The sequence below is a fragment of the Salvelinus fontinalis genome, chromosome 7 (genome assembly GCF_029448725.1).
Source record: "Salvelinus fontinalis isolate EN_2023a chromosome 7, ASM2944872v1, whole genome shotgun sequence".
NCBI lineage: Eukaryota > Metazoa > Chordata > Actinopteri > Salmoniformes > Salmonidae > Salvelinus > Salvelinus fontinalis.
This window is the reverse complement of record NC_074671.1, coordinates 42,351,588-42,367,547: the sequence shown is the minus strand read 5'-3', so window position 1 is coordinate 42,367,547 and position 15,960 is coordinate 42,351,588. Positions and strand designations below refer to the sequence as shown.

The window sequence follows — 15,960 nt, the reverse complement described above, 5'->3', positions numbered from 1 at the left end:
ATCAAGGACAACAACCACCCGAGCCACTGCCTGTTCACCCCGCTATCATCCAGAAGGCGAGGTCAGTACAGGTGCATCAAAGCTGGGACCGAGAGACTGAAAAACAGCTTCTATCTCAAGGTCATCAGACTGTTAAACAGCCATCACTAACATTGAGTGGCTGCTACCAACATACTGACTCAATCTCTAGCCACTTTAATAATAAAAAATTGGATGTAATAAATGTATCACTAGTCACTTTAAACTATTCCACTTTATATCATGTTTACATACCCTACACTACTCATCTCATATGTATATACTGTACTCTATACCATCTGCTGCATCTTGCCTATGCCTATGCCATCGCTCATCCATGTATATTTTTATGTACATATTCTTATTAATTCCTTTACACTTGTGTGTATAAGGTAGTGTTACGGCTGTCCTCGCTGACAGAAGGTGTGGACCAAAACGCAGAGTGGTTAGTGTTCATTCTTTTAATGAAAGTCAACAAAACAATTCAAAATACAAAAACAACCAACGTGACAAAACCGAAACCGTCCTGTGTGGCAACAAAACCTCCACAGGAACAAACACCCACAAAACACAAGTGAAACCCAGGCTGCCTTAGTATGATTCTCAATCAGGGACAACGATAGACACCTGTCTCTGATTGAGAATCATACCAGGCCGAACACCAAAATCCCAACATAGAAATAGAAAACATAGACTGCCCACCCAAAACTCACGCCCTGACCAATAAACACATACAAAACAAGAGAAAACAGGTCAGGAACGTGACAGGTAGTTGTTGTGAAATTGTTAAATTACTTGTTAGATATTACTGCATGGTCAGAACTAGAAGCACAAGCATTTCGCTACACTCGCATTAATATCTGCTAACCATGTGTATGTGACAAATTACATTTGATTTGATTTGGCAGTACGCCCAGACCTTGTTTTGAGAACAAACAAAAGATATCTCAGTTTCAAGGTCTCAGCTTAGAGATGAGAAGCCTCGTGAGGTGTTGGTCTGTCACATGTTATGAAACTGTATTGGTCGGTCACATGAATGAAACAAAACGGTAATGATTAATTCATTATGCTAAATCATGTAAATATAACTTATCTGTGTATAGCCGTATATAAGACAACTGCTGGGTCTGCCGAAGAAGAGCTCCTGGTTAACATGTGTACTGTAGTATGGTGCATTGAGTTGGTTGGAACCTCTTCCGCGTGCTGACAATAAACAAGGATTCATTTAAGATTGACTTCGAGTGTCCCTGTGTAAGAATTTCCACAACAGCGTGTTAACCCTTGCAAGGCTGCCGGCCCAGACGGCATCCCCAGCCGCTCAGAGCATGCGCAGACAAGCTGTCTGTAGTGTTTACGGACATATTACATCTCTCCCTATCCCAGTCTACTGGCCCCACATGCTTCAAGATGTCCACCATTGTCCCTGTACCCAAGAAAGCAAAGGTAACTGAGCGAAATGACTATTGCCCCCTAGCACTCACTTCTGTCATCATGAAGTGCTTTGAGAGGCTAGTTAAGGATCATATCACCTCTACCTTACACGACACCCTAGACCCACTTCAATTTGCTTACCGCCCCAATAGATCCACAGGCGATGCAATTGACATTGCACTGCACACTGCCCTATCTCTTCTGGACAAGACGAATATTTATGTAAGAATGCTGTTCATTGACTATAGCTCAGCATTCAACACCATAGTACCCTTCAAGCTCATCATTAAGCTTGATGCCCTAGGTCTGAACCCCGCCCTGTACAACTGGATCCTGGACTTTCTGACGGGCCACCCCCAGGTGGTGAAGATAGAGTTGTGGAATTATTGTAATCAAAAGGAGAGACTTAGATTTTTTTTAAACAATCGAACTTTATTATTTAATTACTGCAGTAATGGAGCTGGTCGGTAATCAACCCTGGAGGTGATCACGGAGAACTCAATTAGCTGGTTTGAGCCACAGCCTTTTATAGCAAAGTCCATCCTCCTTCAGTCTACAAGGTAAAAATCTGTTGTTCTGCCCCTAAAAAAAAACACCTCCACTTTGCTGATACTCAACACTGGGGTCTCACAAGGATGTGTGCTCAGCCCCCTCCTGTACTCCCTGTTCACCCATGACTGCGTGGCCACGCACATCTCCAACTCAATCATCAAGTTGCAGACGACACAACAGTAGTAGGCCTGAATACCAACAATGGCGAGACAGCCTACAGGAAGGAGGTGGGAGTGTGGTGTCAGGAAAACAACCTCTCACCCAATGTCAACAAAACAAAGGAGCTGATTGTGGACTTCAGGAAATAGAAGAGGGACTACCCCCTATCCACATCAACAGAACCGCAGTGGAGAAGGTGGAAAGCTTCAAGTTCCTCGTCGTACACATAACTGACAAACTGAAATGGTCCATCCACAAAGACAGTGTGGTGAAGAAGGCGCAATAGCGCCTCTTCAACCTCAGGAGGCTGAATCAATTTGTCTTGGCACCCAAAACCCAAAACCCTCACAAACCTTTACAGATGGACAATTGTGGTCCCGTGTGGCTCAGTTGGTAGAGCATGGCGCTTGCAACGCCAGGGTTGTGGGTTCATTCCCCATGGGGGGGATCAGCATGAATATGTATGAACTTTCCAATTTGTAAGTCGCTCTGGATAAGAGCGTCTGCTAAATGACTTAAATGTAAATCCTGTCAGGCTGTATCACCGCCTGGTACGGCAACTGCACAGCCCGCAACCGCAGGGCTCTCCAGAGGGTGGTGCGGTCTGCACAACGCCTCCCCGGGCACCCCGCTATCATCCAGAAGGTGAGGTCGGTACAAGCTGGGGCCGAGAGACTGAAAAACAGCATCTATCTCAAGGCCATCAGGCAGTTAAATACTGTTACATAGCCACCACTAACACATTAGAGGCTGCTGCCTTATATACATAGACATGGAATCTCTGGCCACTTGAATAATGTTTGCATGTTTTGCATTACTCATATATGTATATACTGTATTCTATCCTATTCTACTGTATCTTAGTCTTTGCCGTTCTGAAATTACTCGCCCAAATATTTATATATTTTTATTCGATTCTTTTACTTTAGATTTGTGTGTATTGTTGTGAAATTTTTAGATATTACTGTTAGATATTACTGCACTGTTAGAGCTAGAAACACAAGCATTTTGCTACACCCGCAATAACATCTGCTAAACACGTATATGTGACAAATAAAATTTGATTTGATCTGATTTTCAGTGTTTCGGCTTTGTCATTACGTGTTTCGGCTTTGTCATTACAGTATGTAGATTGATGAGGAGGGACAAAAACGATTTAATCCATTTAGAGTAAGGCTGTAATGTAACAACATTTGGAAAAGTTAAGGGGTCTCAATACTTCACGAATGCACTGTATATACAGTATATGTAATATATAATATACAAATAGTGCACTATAAAGAGAAAAGGGTGCCATTTGGTATGTAGCTACTGTTTCATTGTGACATGAAACCTGTACACCTCAAAGCCTGTACAGCCCTCTCTGTAATTGATTATGGTGACTTGTTGTATAGGCATGCAACCTCCTCCGTCTTACAGAGACTGGACTGTTTATCATGCATCCTTGCGCTTTATTACAAATGCCAAGTCACTCACCCACCATTGCACATTGCACCAAATGGTAGGTTGGACTTCACTTTATATGCGCAGAAAGATACATTTGCATGTGTTCATCTACAAAGCCCTTTTGGGTAAACTCCCTCTTTACCTCTGTAGTCTGGTCTCCTTCACCACTAGCAGTTACCATACCCGGTCTGCTAGGTGGTTGCTACTTGAAGTCCCCAGGACATTCACAGTATTAGGCAAGACTGCCTTCTCTTCTTGTGCACCAGACTAATGGAATAGTCTACAATCCATGCTTCATCTAGATATGTTAGTGCCACTGAATGAATTTAAAATATTGATGGGAGACTGTTACAGAGGAGTGTAAATGCTTTTTTTAGACTGGATCATGTTGTTGTATTGTATTGTTGTATGTTTTAATTATGTAATGTATTGATTGTTGCTGCCTTCTTGGCCAGGTCTCCCTTGAGAAAGAGACTCTGGGTCTCAATGGGCTTTTCCTGGTTAAATAAAGGTTAAATAAAAAATGTAATAGTCTGTTGGTTCTAATGCGTTTGCCCTATCTACATAGAAACTGCAAGGTGTGCAACATCAGGTGCAGTCCCTCTTATGCATACTCTAGTAAAAATGGCACAAAACACACGCTTCAAGGAAGCAGTTGACAGGAAATGATGCTAGGTGTGTTTTTTTGTTTTTGTCATTACAGCAGTTTTTTTTTTGTATGTTAACGTTTACTTGTGGCTGAGTTACTCAAGTTAACCCTCAAAGGATGAGTTGTAAGTTGTTCTATAAAAATCTGTAAACAATGGTTAAAACTCAAATATTGCAATACACTGAAAGAGTTGAGAGAGGCCTGTAGCTGGGGAATGCTCGATTTGAATCACCAGCTTGATTAGATAAAAAGAAAAATACTTAAGTACAGTAACAAAGAATTAGTCCATTAAAAGGACAAGCAGGGATTTATAATTCAGTGTGCCAGTTTCAATGTAAGATGGTCCCTTATTTTGATACATATACTGTACATGACAATCAGTGGCTCTCAGAGAGAGTGTGTGAAAATGTGGTTCAGTCCCCCCATATTCGGAAACCACTGTTTCCTGTGAGACCCATTCACCACAGAGCTAGGGTCTTCCTCTTCACTACACACCCACTACAAATCAGAGAGGATATCCCTGTGACTGTATGCTTAACCAAATTGTGTGTGTTGGCGTGTGTGTTCGTTCTCTACAGTATGCATGGGGATATTTTCTTATATAGTATGCTGCCCACAACTTCAAGACTCCATTCTCAATAGTTTCCAGAAGATCATATTACATCAGACTATAATTATTTGATTAACATTTCTAAGATAACTCTATCTTTATTTACACGCAATCAGATGTACAATTAGATGTACACCACATAATTTGAAGAGCTAGCTTTTGTATTTACATAAAGAACTGTCTTTTTCTCCAGTCAGCTCTCAAGGGCTAATAAAGGCTCAACTCTCGTGTTGCTTTTGTCTGAGAATGACTGATCTGAGGATGACTGATCAGTATCGTCCCATTCGGATTGGATGCTGGACCCCCTGCTTCTTCCTGGGCCCCCTGAGTGGAGCTTTGGGTTTGATGTTCATGTAGTCGCTCTGGGAACACTTCACTCTCCTCAGTCTGACCTGAGGATCAAATTCACAGAAAGAGGTGGAAAATGAGTAGGGTGAGCTCTGTATATGTATGCAGTGGTAGTTGCATAAAACTGTATCCATGTATCACTTGTGTTTTCAATACATACAGTACCAGTCAAAAGTTTGGACACACCTACTCATTCAAGGGTTTTCCTTTATTTTCTACATTCTACAATAATAGTGAATACATCAAAACTACAAACGAAGTAACACATATGGAAACATTCAGTAACCAAAAAAGTGTTAAATAAATCAAAATATATTTTACATTGGAGATTCTTCAAAGTAGCTACCCTTTGCCATGATGACAGCTTTGCACACTCTTGGCATTCTCTCAACCAACTTCATGAGGTAGTCACCTGGAATGCATTTCAATTAACAGGTGTGCCTTGTTAAAAGTTTGTGAAATGTCTTTCTTTCTTAATGTGATTGAGCCAATCAGTTGTGTTGTGATAAGGTAGGTGTGGTATACAAAAGATAGCCCTATTTGGTAAAAGACCAAGTCCATATTATGGGAAGAACAGCTCAAATAAGCAAAGAGAAATGACAGTCCATCATTACTTTAACCTGTCTAGGATCAGCGTGGCGCTAGCGGCACCCCCCCCCCCCCCCCCCCCCCACTGAAAAACCAGTGCCGCGAAATTCAAAAAAAATATTTTTTTAAAATATTTAACTTTCACACATTAAAGTCCAATACAGCTAATGAAAGACACAGATCTTGTGAATCCAGTCAACATTTCCGATTTTTAAAATGTTTTACAGGGAAGACACAATATGTAAAGATGTACATCTATTACCTAAAAACACATTAGCATAATCCACCATCTTTTATTTGTCCACCAACACCAGTAGCCATCACCAATTCGGCTAAACTAAGATATTTATAGCCCCTAACCAACAAAAAAACTCATTAGATGACAGTCTGATAACATATTTATGGTATGGGATAGGTTTTGTTAGAAAAAAGTGCATATTTCAGGTATATGGCATAGTTTACAATTGCACCCACCATCACAAATGGACTAGAATAATTACAATGAGCAACATGTTTACCTAACTACTAATCATCAAACATTTCGTAAAAATACACAGCATACACGAATCGAAAGACACAGATCCTGTGAATACAGACAATATTTCAGATTTTCTAAGTGTCTTACAGCGAAAACACAATAAATCGTTATATTAGCATAGCACATAGCACATAGCAGCCCAGCATTGATTCTAGCCAAAGTGGGCGATAACGTCAACATCGCCAAAAATATATTAATTTTTTCACTAACCTTCTCAGAATTCTTCAGATGACACTCCTGTAACATCATATTACACAATCCATATAGAGTTTGATCGAAAATGTTTATATTTAGCCACCAAAATCATGGTTAGACAATGTGAAATGTAACTCAGCTGGTCAGAATTTGTCCTTGCGCCACTTAGACAGTGATCTACTCTTATACATAAATACTCATAAACGTGACTAAAAAATATAGGGTGGACAGGGATTGATAGACAATTTAATTCTTAATACAATTGCGTTATTACATTTTTTAATTTATCCTTACTTTTCAATACAGTTTGCGCCAAGCGAAGCTACGTCAAAAAACATGGCGTCCTAAGCCACTAAAATGTTTCGACAGAAACACGATTTATCATAATAAAAATGTCCTACCTTGAGCTGTTCTTCCATCAGTATCTTGGGCAAAGGATCCTTTCTTGGGAGAAATCGTCTTTTGGTGGAAAGCTGTCCTCTTGCCATGTGGAAAAGTCAACTGCGTTCGGGATGAACTGAAAAGCGTGCCCAACTTTTCACATCGTTGCAAAAATAAATGTCCCAAAATCGCACTAAACGGATATAAATTGCTATAAAACGCTTTAAATTAACTACCTTATGATGTTTTTAACTCCTATAACGAGTGAAAAGATGACCGGAGAAATATAACAGGCTAAACTAACGCTTGGAACAGGTGCGCGCCGGTGTCCACTTTGCTCATGACGCAGCTCCCAAAGAATGACTAGCTTCAGGGTTTTTTCATTTGTAGGGCCTGTGAACGTGCAATCGACCCCGTTGGAATCGTCATCACGTAAAGGCATCCAGGGGAAGACGTAAGAAGTGTCCGTATAGTCATAGCAACGACAGTGCCCTTTTAAATGACTTCAGAAGAGTGGCCAACATTTCTCAAATCTGACTCCATGTCAGGGAAATTGCTGTAGAATGGGCTCTGTTCCACTTAGAGACAAAATTTCAACTCCTATAGAAACTATAGACTGTTTTCTATCCAATAATAATAATAATATGCATATTGTACGATCAAGGATTTTGTGGGAAGCCGTTTAAAAAATTAGCCACATTAGCATAAGTAGTCTAAACAGCGCCCCCATCCCCAACAGGTTAAGACATGAAGGTCAGTCAATTCAGAAAATGTCAAGAACTTTGAAAGTTTCTTCAAGTGCAGTTGCAAAAACCATCAAGCGCTATGATGAAACTGGCTCTAATGAGGACCGCCACAGGAAAGGAAGACCAAGAGTTACCTCTGCTGCAGAGGATAAGTTCATTAGAGTTAACTGCACCTCAGATTGCAGTCCAAATTAATGCTTCACAGAGTTCAAGTAACAGACACATCTCAACATCATCTGTTCAGAGGAGACTGTGTGAATCAGGCCTTCATGGTCGAATTGCTGCAAAGAAACCACTTCTAAAGGACACCAATAAGAAGAAGAGATTTGCTCGGGCCAAGAAACATGAGCAATGGACATTAGACCGGTGGAAATCTGTCCTTTGGTCTGATGAGTCCAAATTTGCGAATTTTGGTTCCAACCGCCATGTCTTTGTGAAACGTAGAGTATGTGAACGGAGGATCTCTGCATGTGTGGTTCCCACCGTGAAGCATGGAGGAGGAGGTGTGATGGTGTGGGGGTGCTTTTCTGGTGACACTGTCAGTGATTTATTTAGAATTCAAGGCACATTTAACCAGCATGGCTACCACAGCATTCTGCAGCGATATGCCATCCCATCTGGTTTGCGCTTAGTGGGACTATTCACAGGACAATGACCCAAAACGCACCTCCGGGCGATGTAAGGGCTATTTGACCAAGAACGAGAGTGATGGAGAGCTGCATCAGATGACCTGGCCTCCACAATCACCCGACCTCATCCCAATTGAGATGGTTTGGGATGAGTTGGACCGCAGAGTGAAGGAAAAGCAGCCAGCAAGTGCTCAGCATATGTGCGAACTCCTTCAAGACTGTTGGAAAAGCATTCCAGGTGAAGCTGGCTGAGAGAATGCCAAGACTTGTCAAAGCTGTCATCAAGGCAAAGGGTGGCTACTTTGAAGAATCTCAAATATAAAATATATTTAGATTTGATTAAAACTTTTTTTGGTTACTACATGATTCCATATGTGTTATTTCATAGTTTTGATGTTTTCACTATTATTTTACAATGCAGAAAATAGTTATAAAAAATTAGTAGGTGAGTAGGTGTGATGAGTAGGTGTGTCCAAACTTTTGACTGGTACTGGATTCTATATTACATTCTTGGACTAAATAGTTCATTATGCATTGAATTTATGCCAAGGCTTGAGAGATTACTTATATTAATTATCTCCGGAGGCAGCACCTCATGGATGTAAGCCAAGTTACCATCTCTGAGTAAAGGAAGCGAGATGTCACTTACCAAGATAACAAAGGCGATGACAGTGACAGCCAGGCCATAGATGATGGTGACCCAGAACCCCAGCACCCATGCCCAAACAGGGACACCATCCACTCTAGAGCCTACACATCCCACAGTCTTTCCTGCCTGGCACTGGTATGCTGACCAACCAATCAGAGAGAGAGAGATAGATGTGAGTTTTAAACTTGAAGGGGTAGTTTTACAGATCCAGATTAAGTATACTCCTGGGGTACTTGAGTGTTTACACTGAAAATGCATTTTAAGTAAAATAAATAGGATAATCTAGGTCCAGGAAACTGGCCCGTTTGGCCTTTAACCACAAGTACATCATTAGAATATACACTAAGTGCATAAAACATTAGGAACACCTTCCTAATATTGAGATGCATCCCCTTTTGCCCTCAGAACAGCCTTATTCGTCGGAGGATGGACTCTACATTGTGTCAAAAGCGTTCCATAGGGATACTGGCCCACGTTGACTCCAACGCTTCCCAGAGTTGTGTCAAGTTAATTGAATGACCTTTGGGTGGTGGAACATTCTTGATACACACGGGAAACTGTTGAGCATGAAAAACGCAGCAGCGTTGCGGTTCTTGACACACTCAAACCAATGTGTCTGGCACCTACTACCATATTCTGTTCAAATGCACTTAAATCTTTGTCTTGCCCATTCACCCTCTGATTGGCAAATATACACAATCCATATCTCAATTGTCTCAAGGCTTAAAAATCCTTCTTTAACCCGTTTCCTCCCCTTTATCTACACTGATTGATGTGGATTTAACAGGTGACATCATTAAGGGACCATAGCTTTCACATGGATTTACCTGATCAGTCTTTGTCATGGAAAGAGCAGGTGTTCCTAATGTTTTGCACACTCAGTGTATATTCCTTTAAATCAAGATATAGCATTTTGAACTACTGTGCGTGCATGCATGCCTGCGCGCATGCATGTGAATTTGTGTGTACTTGCATAGATTAGTTCCTTTTGAAGTAAACATACCTTCAACCAGGACCACAGTCTGAGTCTCGTCTTGTACTTTCTCAATGGGAGGTGGGTACATGGGTTGCCCCTCACAGGTATAGACCCCAGCGCGCTCCGTGGTCATTCCAGAGAGGACAAAACTGACCGTATGGTCCTGTTTGTTCACCCTCAGCCCCAGACCCTCCCCAACAGGACTCACGGTCTCTGTGGAGTTGTGGTTGTGAGCACTGTCGTGAGTGTGGTTGCCAACCTCGACCAAGCCCAAGTAAAGGTGGAATCTCATCTCCTCCTGGTCCTTGCCTGTTAGGTTGGGGCAGCTGACCGATGCAGTGCCGTTGACAGACACACGGACCACATGGAACGTTCTGAGCTTGTCTGGTGAGGGAAAGTCAAACGTCAAATAGAGGCCGTCAGTTGTGTGCGTTATATCAGGGGGAAGTAGACAAGGGCTCTGTTTTAATACTTCCCTCCTTTCCTTGAAGAAATCACTGATCTGACACAGCAAGATTTGGTGAGTGCAATGGGGTGTAAACCTAGCCTGAGTGCCAGTCTATTTCTGCTCTCTTGCCAAGTCCTTATAGAATTGTCATGCCAAACAGATTACTGTGAGACCAGACTTTTTAGCTTGACAATGACAGCATTTGAGTCACCGTCAACAGATCTGGGACCAGGCTAGTAGAAACCTACTCTGGTTACCAGTCTTTTTAGCTAACGTTCCACTCCTTGCCACTCCTGTCATTTGCCAAATTGCTTGTCTCTTTGATCTTGAACACACACACATACACAGCTATGTATTTCTATACTTGTGAGGACTAACAATGGATTCCCATTCAAAATCCTATTTTCCCTAACCCTAACCTTAACCCTAACCGTAACCCCTAACCCTAACCCCAATATTAAACCTAACCTTAATTCTAACCCTAACCCCTAAAATAACTTTTTTACTTGTTAAACATTATCAGAATTTTAGCGGACTTCTGAGGACTTTTGAAACTCACAAGTATAGTGAAACATGTCCGCACGCACGCACGCACGCACGCACGCACGCACGCACGCACGCACGCACGCACGCACGCACGCACGCACGCACACACACACACACACACACACACACACACACACACACACACACACACACACACACACACACACACACACACACACACACACACACACACACACACAGGAAATGGCTTCTGAGGCTTACCTAGTCTTTTTATTCTCTCAAGTTTGGATTATTCATATGCATAATTTCACAGTATTTTAACCCACACATTGAACATTCTCCAAAACAACTGTTGTGGCCTGAGATTTCAAAAAGTGGTGGAGAGAGGCAGTCCCGTAACTGTGTGGAATAGAAAATGTGAGTCATTTAGTTGAATCGTTGTCACCCCCACCCCTGCCGTTTAATTTCTGCAAGTCCTATCAAAATGAGGAAACAGCAACTTCAGTGCATTATATAAACCTGCTTATTCTATTCATAATATAGCTGTAGTCTAGATGTGAAAGGATATCCACATCTGTAATTGGGGTTTAGCTGCAGTCATTTGAGTAATGCGTTGGAGGAATTCAAACCACTTCAAACCACATCCCCACCTAATAAAACGATGCAACTCTACAAGCATTGCAATCTTGAATGATCTGCAACCCTTTGATTGGGCAACCTTTTGCTTTTGTTCTAGTTATCAGAATGTTCTGGTAGTGCTATGGATCCTGCCTGATGTGACATTTGTTGATACTGAGAATATAGACGAACGTTAATGACAAAGTCCAATGGTGAAACATTCAGAAAGAAATGTAATAATTAGAGCTGAAACGATTCCCTATTCTACCTGACAGACATTCATATCTATTCTACATAATACATTTGTATATGAACATTTTATAACGTTACACCATCCTGAACTGGCCCAGAGCTTTTTATTATTACATTTTTGGCCCATATCGATCCCCCTAGCTTTTTATTTTGTCGTTACATGTACATTCTCCACACATTTTACATACTTTTTTCACAGTAGTTACAAGAATAAAGCAATTTGTTATACATTACATCTGGATAGATAGTACTTAGTATACATTATACATCGTATTTTCAGTCATAACAAATATGGAACATGAGCTTTTAAGCAGGCCCAGATCTTACCTTTACAGTCGTGGGAGCTTATCATGTTGGCAGCACTGGAGAGGCAGAGGGAGAGGAGGATCGTGGGTATCCAGGAAACGTTCATCTTGAATGTTCTCAGTTTTGTCGTGAAACTGAAGCTCCCCTGATATCCCTTTTACAGTGCACAACAATCAGGGTAAATGTGACGATACACTGTATGCCAAACGGAACGAGACAGTGACTGCTCTGCTCTACCTAAACATACAACACATGCGCGTCACACGATGACAGCGTACATCTCATAACATCCTTCCCTGCCACTTCACTGTGACCAACAATCTGGCCGTCGTCGACTGTAAGCAACTCTCTCTGCTGCACATCTAACAGGGTGACTGACTGCACAGACTCTTGAGTAAAAAACATCCGCACTCTGTGGCAGTGCACTCTGAACTTCACAAAGAGTATCCGCCCTCCAACGGTGTGTGACCTTTGATGCCCTTTGAATTTGATACGGTGTGTTAGGGCTTGGAACCTCGTATTGCATTAGTCATGTTTGATTTCCCCCTTTTATCTTGGGACTGTTATATAGACTCACTTTATATAATATTTCACTGCTTCTGGTGGAACTCGCAGAGACCCATCTGGGCCACGGCACCAATGTGAGTGACCGGGGTTCGAACCTGGGTCTTGCCCACAAGACTGTGTTAACCTGCTGAGCTAGAGCTAATGCAAGAGTTCAGGTCTCAGGTCTCAGGCAGAGTTACTCATCACGCGGTTGTTACATAGGCCTACCTAGCACCTGTCAGTGACAACCATCCCACAACGGGGGTTTTGTCTGTGGTTATGTGACTGTCTCCTGCAACAGACAGTCAGTCAGTCAGTCAGATAAACTAACATAATGTTGCACTTATATTTTCACAGACGTGTAATGCGCCAAATCGTATAACCATACACCACGTTGTGCCGACTGTATAGGCCAACATTTCCTGTTTTTCATGGTATTTTTGAGTAAACTTTCCAGTGAGCATCATTATCCACAGTCACTTCACATCATACAGATAGATACCTTAATTCAAAATTGAGAGGGCTATAGTTTGTTTGGGGGGAGCAGAGAGATTTACTGGTCTCCCCAAACAAACTATAGCCCTCTCAATTTTGAATTAAGGTATCTGTCTGTATGATGTGAAGTGACTCTGGATAATGACGCTCACTGAAAAGTTTACTCAAAAATACCACTCCTACTATAGGCAAACACACACAAGTCAAATCAAATTTTATTTGTCACATGCACTGAATATAACAGGTGTAGACTTTACACACACACACACACACACACACACACACACACACACACACATACACACACACACACACACCTACTGTAGCTCACCCTATTTCCTCTCTACATTTACGTCTTTATAAAATAATAATAAAATATGTGCCATTTAGCAGACACTTTTATCCAAAGAGACTTACAGTCATGCATACATACAAGGCATCATGCTCTACCGACTGGGCCACACAGGACATTATTCATTACTACATTTGTCTGTAAATGATACTCAACTCAGACTAAAGAGAGTGGATTTTTCCCAGAGTAACTACATGAACACCAAACCCAGAATTTCCCCCAGAACAAACATGCACTCACACGTGACTGTCAGTCATGTCAAGGCTGAAGCCCTGCAGATGATCCTTTCGTGATCATGGTAACGGCCCTGCTACACTATAGCCATCCGGCGTCCCGCATTGAGAGCAATATTAATGCAGTTTTTTGTTGTTGTAGGCACTAACTCAGCCATGGTTCGTTGGACAAAGCCTATGGGAAAATGTATGGAGTTTTTGAGTAATTGCCCAAAAATAAGGTCTGTGGTAAACACAGGCTTAGGAGATCATATACGTTTTGTTCTATGAGATAATCTTGGTCATTTTGAAGCATTTATGTCATTTAAAAAAGCACATACAGCACCTAAAAGGCTTTATAATTCATAAGGTTCATGATAACTGACTGATATCTCAAAGAATAAAACGTGTAAGATCTCCTAAGCTTGTGTTAACCTCAGACTTTTATACGGCATTCGTTCCAAATGGCACCCTATTCCCTATAGCGCACTCCCTGGTCAAAAGTAGTGCACTATAAAGAGAAAAGATTTCCATTTTGGACATAGTCACTACTACATTGTGACATGAAACCTGTACAGCCCTCATAGTCTGCTGCAGTGTGTTTACTCTAACTACATAGAAACTGCAAGGTGTGCAACATCAAGGAGTGGTGCCTCTTATGCATACAAAAGTGCACAATGGCACACAAAAAACAACTTCCAAGGGAACCTTAGACGGGAAATGATGCAGTGTTTCTTTTTATTTAGTCATTGCAGAAGTTTTTTCATATTGTTTCCTTATCAGCCGAGTTACACACGCTAACGCAACGTGTTCCTTAGTGAAAATAGAGAGATGTACCTTACATCAAGGTCATGTCCTAAAGCACAAGCAGGGATTTGTAATTCAGTGTGTCAGTTTCAATGTAGGACAGTCCCTTATTTTGACCCATACAATGAAAATCACAGTGGCTCTCAGAGAGAGAGTATGTGGTTTAGTCCCCTCTTATTTGGAAACCACTGTTTCATGTGAGACCCATTCACTAGGGTCTTCATCTAGATACGCCACACGCGCACTACATATCACTGAGGGTGTCCCTGCATCTATATGCTTAACCTGTCTGTGTGTGTGTTTGTGTGTGCGTGTTGACTACAGTACGCATGGGGATATGAGAGATGAACATTAATTTCGTATTATTTGTTGTTGTTGGGTGTATGCTGCCCACAACTTCAAGACTCCATTCTCAATAGTTTCCCAGAAAATTATATTACATCAATTATAATTCTTTGATTCACATTTATAAGATAACTCAATCTTTATTTACACACAATCAGTTGTACAATTAGATGTATACCATGTGACTTAAAGAACAGGCTTACATAAAGAACTTGGTGTTTTTCAGCAGTCAGCGCTCAAAGGCAAATTAAGGCTCAACTCTCGTTTAGCTTTTGTATGAGAAGGATTGTGATCTGAGGATGACTGTGATCAGTATCGTCCCATTCAGATTTGATGCTGGACCCCCTGCTTCTTCCTGGGCCACCTGAGTGGAGCTCTGGGTTTGGTGCTCATGTAGTCACTCTGGGAACACTCCACTCTCCTCAGTCTGAACTGAGGATCAACCACATAGACAGAGGTGGAGAGTGAGTAGGGTGAGCTGTGTATACGTATGCAGTGGTAGTTGTATAAAACTGTCTCCATGCATCAAACACTTATGTTTTAAATACATAATACTATATTGCATTATTAGACTTTTTTTGTGTCATTTAAACTTGTATTTTGTGCTTATTTTTACTTTGTTTTTTACTTCTATCTTTGACTGTCATTCTACCCCCCACCCAGCAACTTCACTCCCACTTATCTCCAGTTCCACATCCCAACCCTCAATTTCCCTCAGCCCATCCCACCTATCTCTGCTGGCCACCCTCTTCGTATTTCTACACGCAATATATCTTTCAACTATGCTGTGATGTTTAACATACAATTTTGAATCTATCGAATAGAATCAATAGATTGTGAGTTGAAGATAAATACTTTTACTAAGAGTATTAGTATGTTAGTAATTGACTGACCAGGTCTCTCCAAATTTCCCAACAATGCATTTCTAGGGTCAATTTTAGATTAATGTTATGCTTTTCAGCCATTCCTGAAACTGACACCAGAAACCGGCTACTTGAGGGCAGCACAAATGGTCGATTGATTCTGTATCCTCACAACAAAATCTGCAGAGCTGCGATGATTGTATGCCCCATATATTCAACATTCGTTGGTGGCAAGAATTCTGTACAATAATTTTTACTGAAACGCACAAAGTGTTGAATCTTGCCTCATTTGAT

The 15,960-nt window shown here is 41.4% G+C and overlaps 1 protein-coding gene across 1 annotated transcript; it reads right to left on the bottom strand.

Annotated features, from left to right (window-relative positions):
- Nucleotides 1-4,132: 4,132 nt before the first annotated feature.
- LOC129859488 (T-cell-specific surface glycoprotein CD28-like) lies at nucleotides 4,133-12,447 on the bottom strand. The gene is made up of 4 exons (XM_055929337.1): nucleotides 12,068-12,447; nucleotides 9,943-10,299; nucleotides 8,940-9,079; nucleotides 4,133-5,257 (listed from the first exon to the last, which is right to left on the bottom strand). Exons 1-4 carry the CDS (start codon nucleotides 12,150-12,152, stop codon nucleotides 5,135-5,137), a joined length of 705 nt encoding a protein of 234 aa, XP_055785312.1. The 5' UTR covers nucleotides 12,153-12,447; the 3' UTR covers nucleotides 4,133-5,134.
- Between the last annotated feature and the right edge of the window lie 3,513 nt (nucleotides 12,448-15,960).

What these genes read in the sequence shown, in the direction of transcription:
- LOC129859488 (XM_055929337.1), bottom strand. Translation starts at nt 12,152, where the DNA reads ATGAACGTTTCCTGGATACCCACGATCCTCCTCTCCCTCTGCCTCTCC. An exon ending in AAGCTCCCACGACTGTAAAG is followed by an intron (nt 10,300 to 12,067) that starts GTAAGATCTGGG and finishes TTCCCTCACCAG; the next exon opens with ACAAGCTCAGAACGTTCCAT. An exon ending in GACTGTGGTCCTGGTTGAAG is followed by an intron (nt 9,080 to 9,942) that starts GTATGTTTACTT and finishes TTGGTTGGTCAG; the next exon opens with CATACCAGTGCCAGGCAGGA.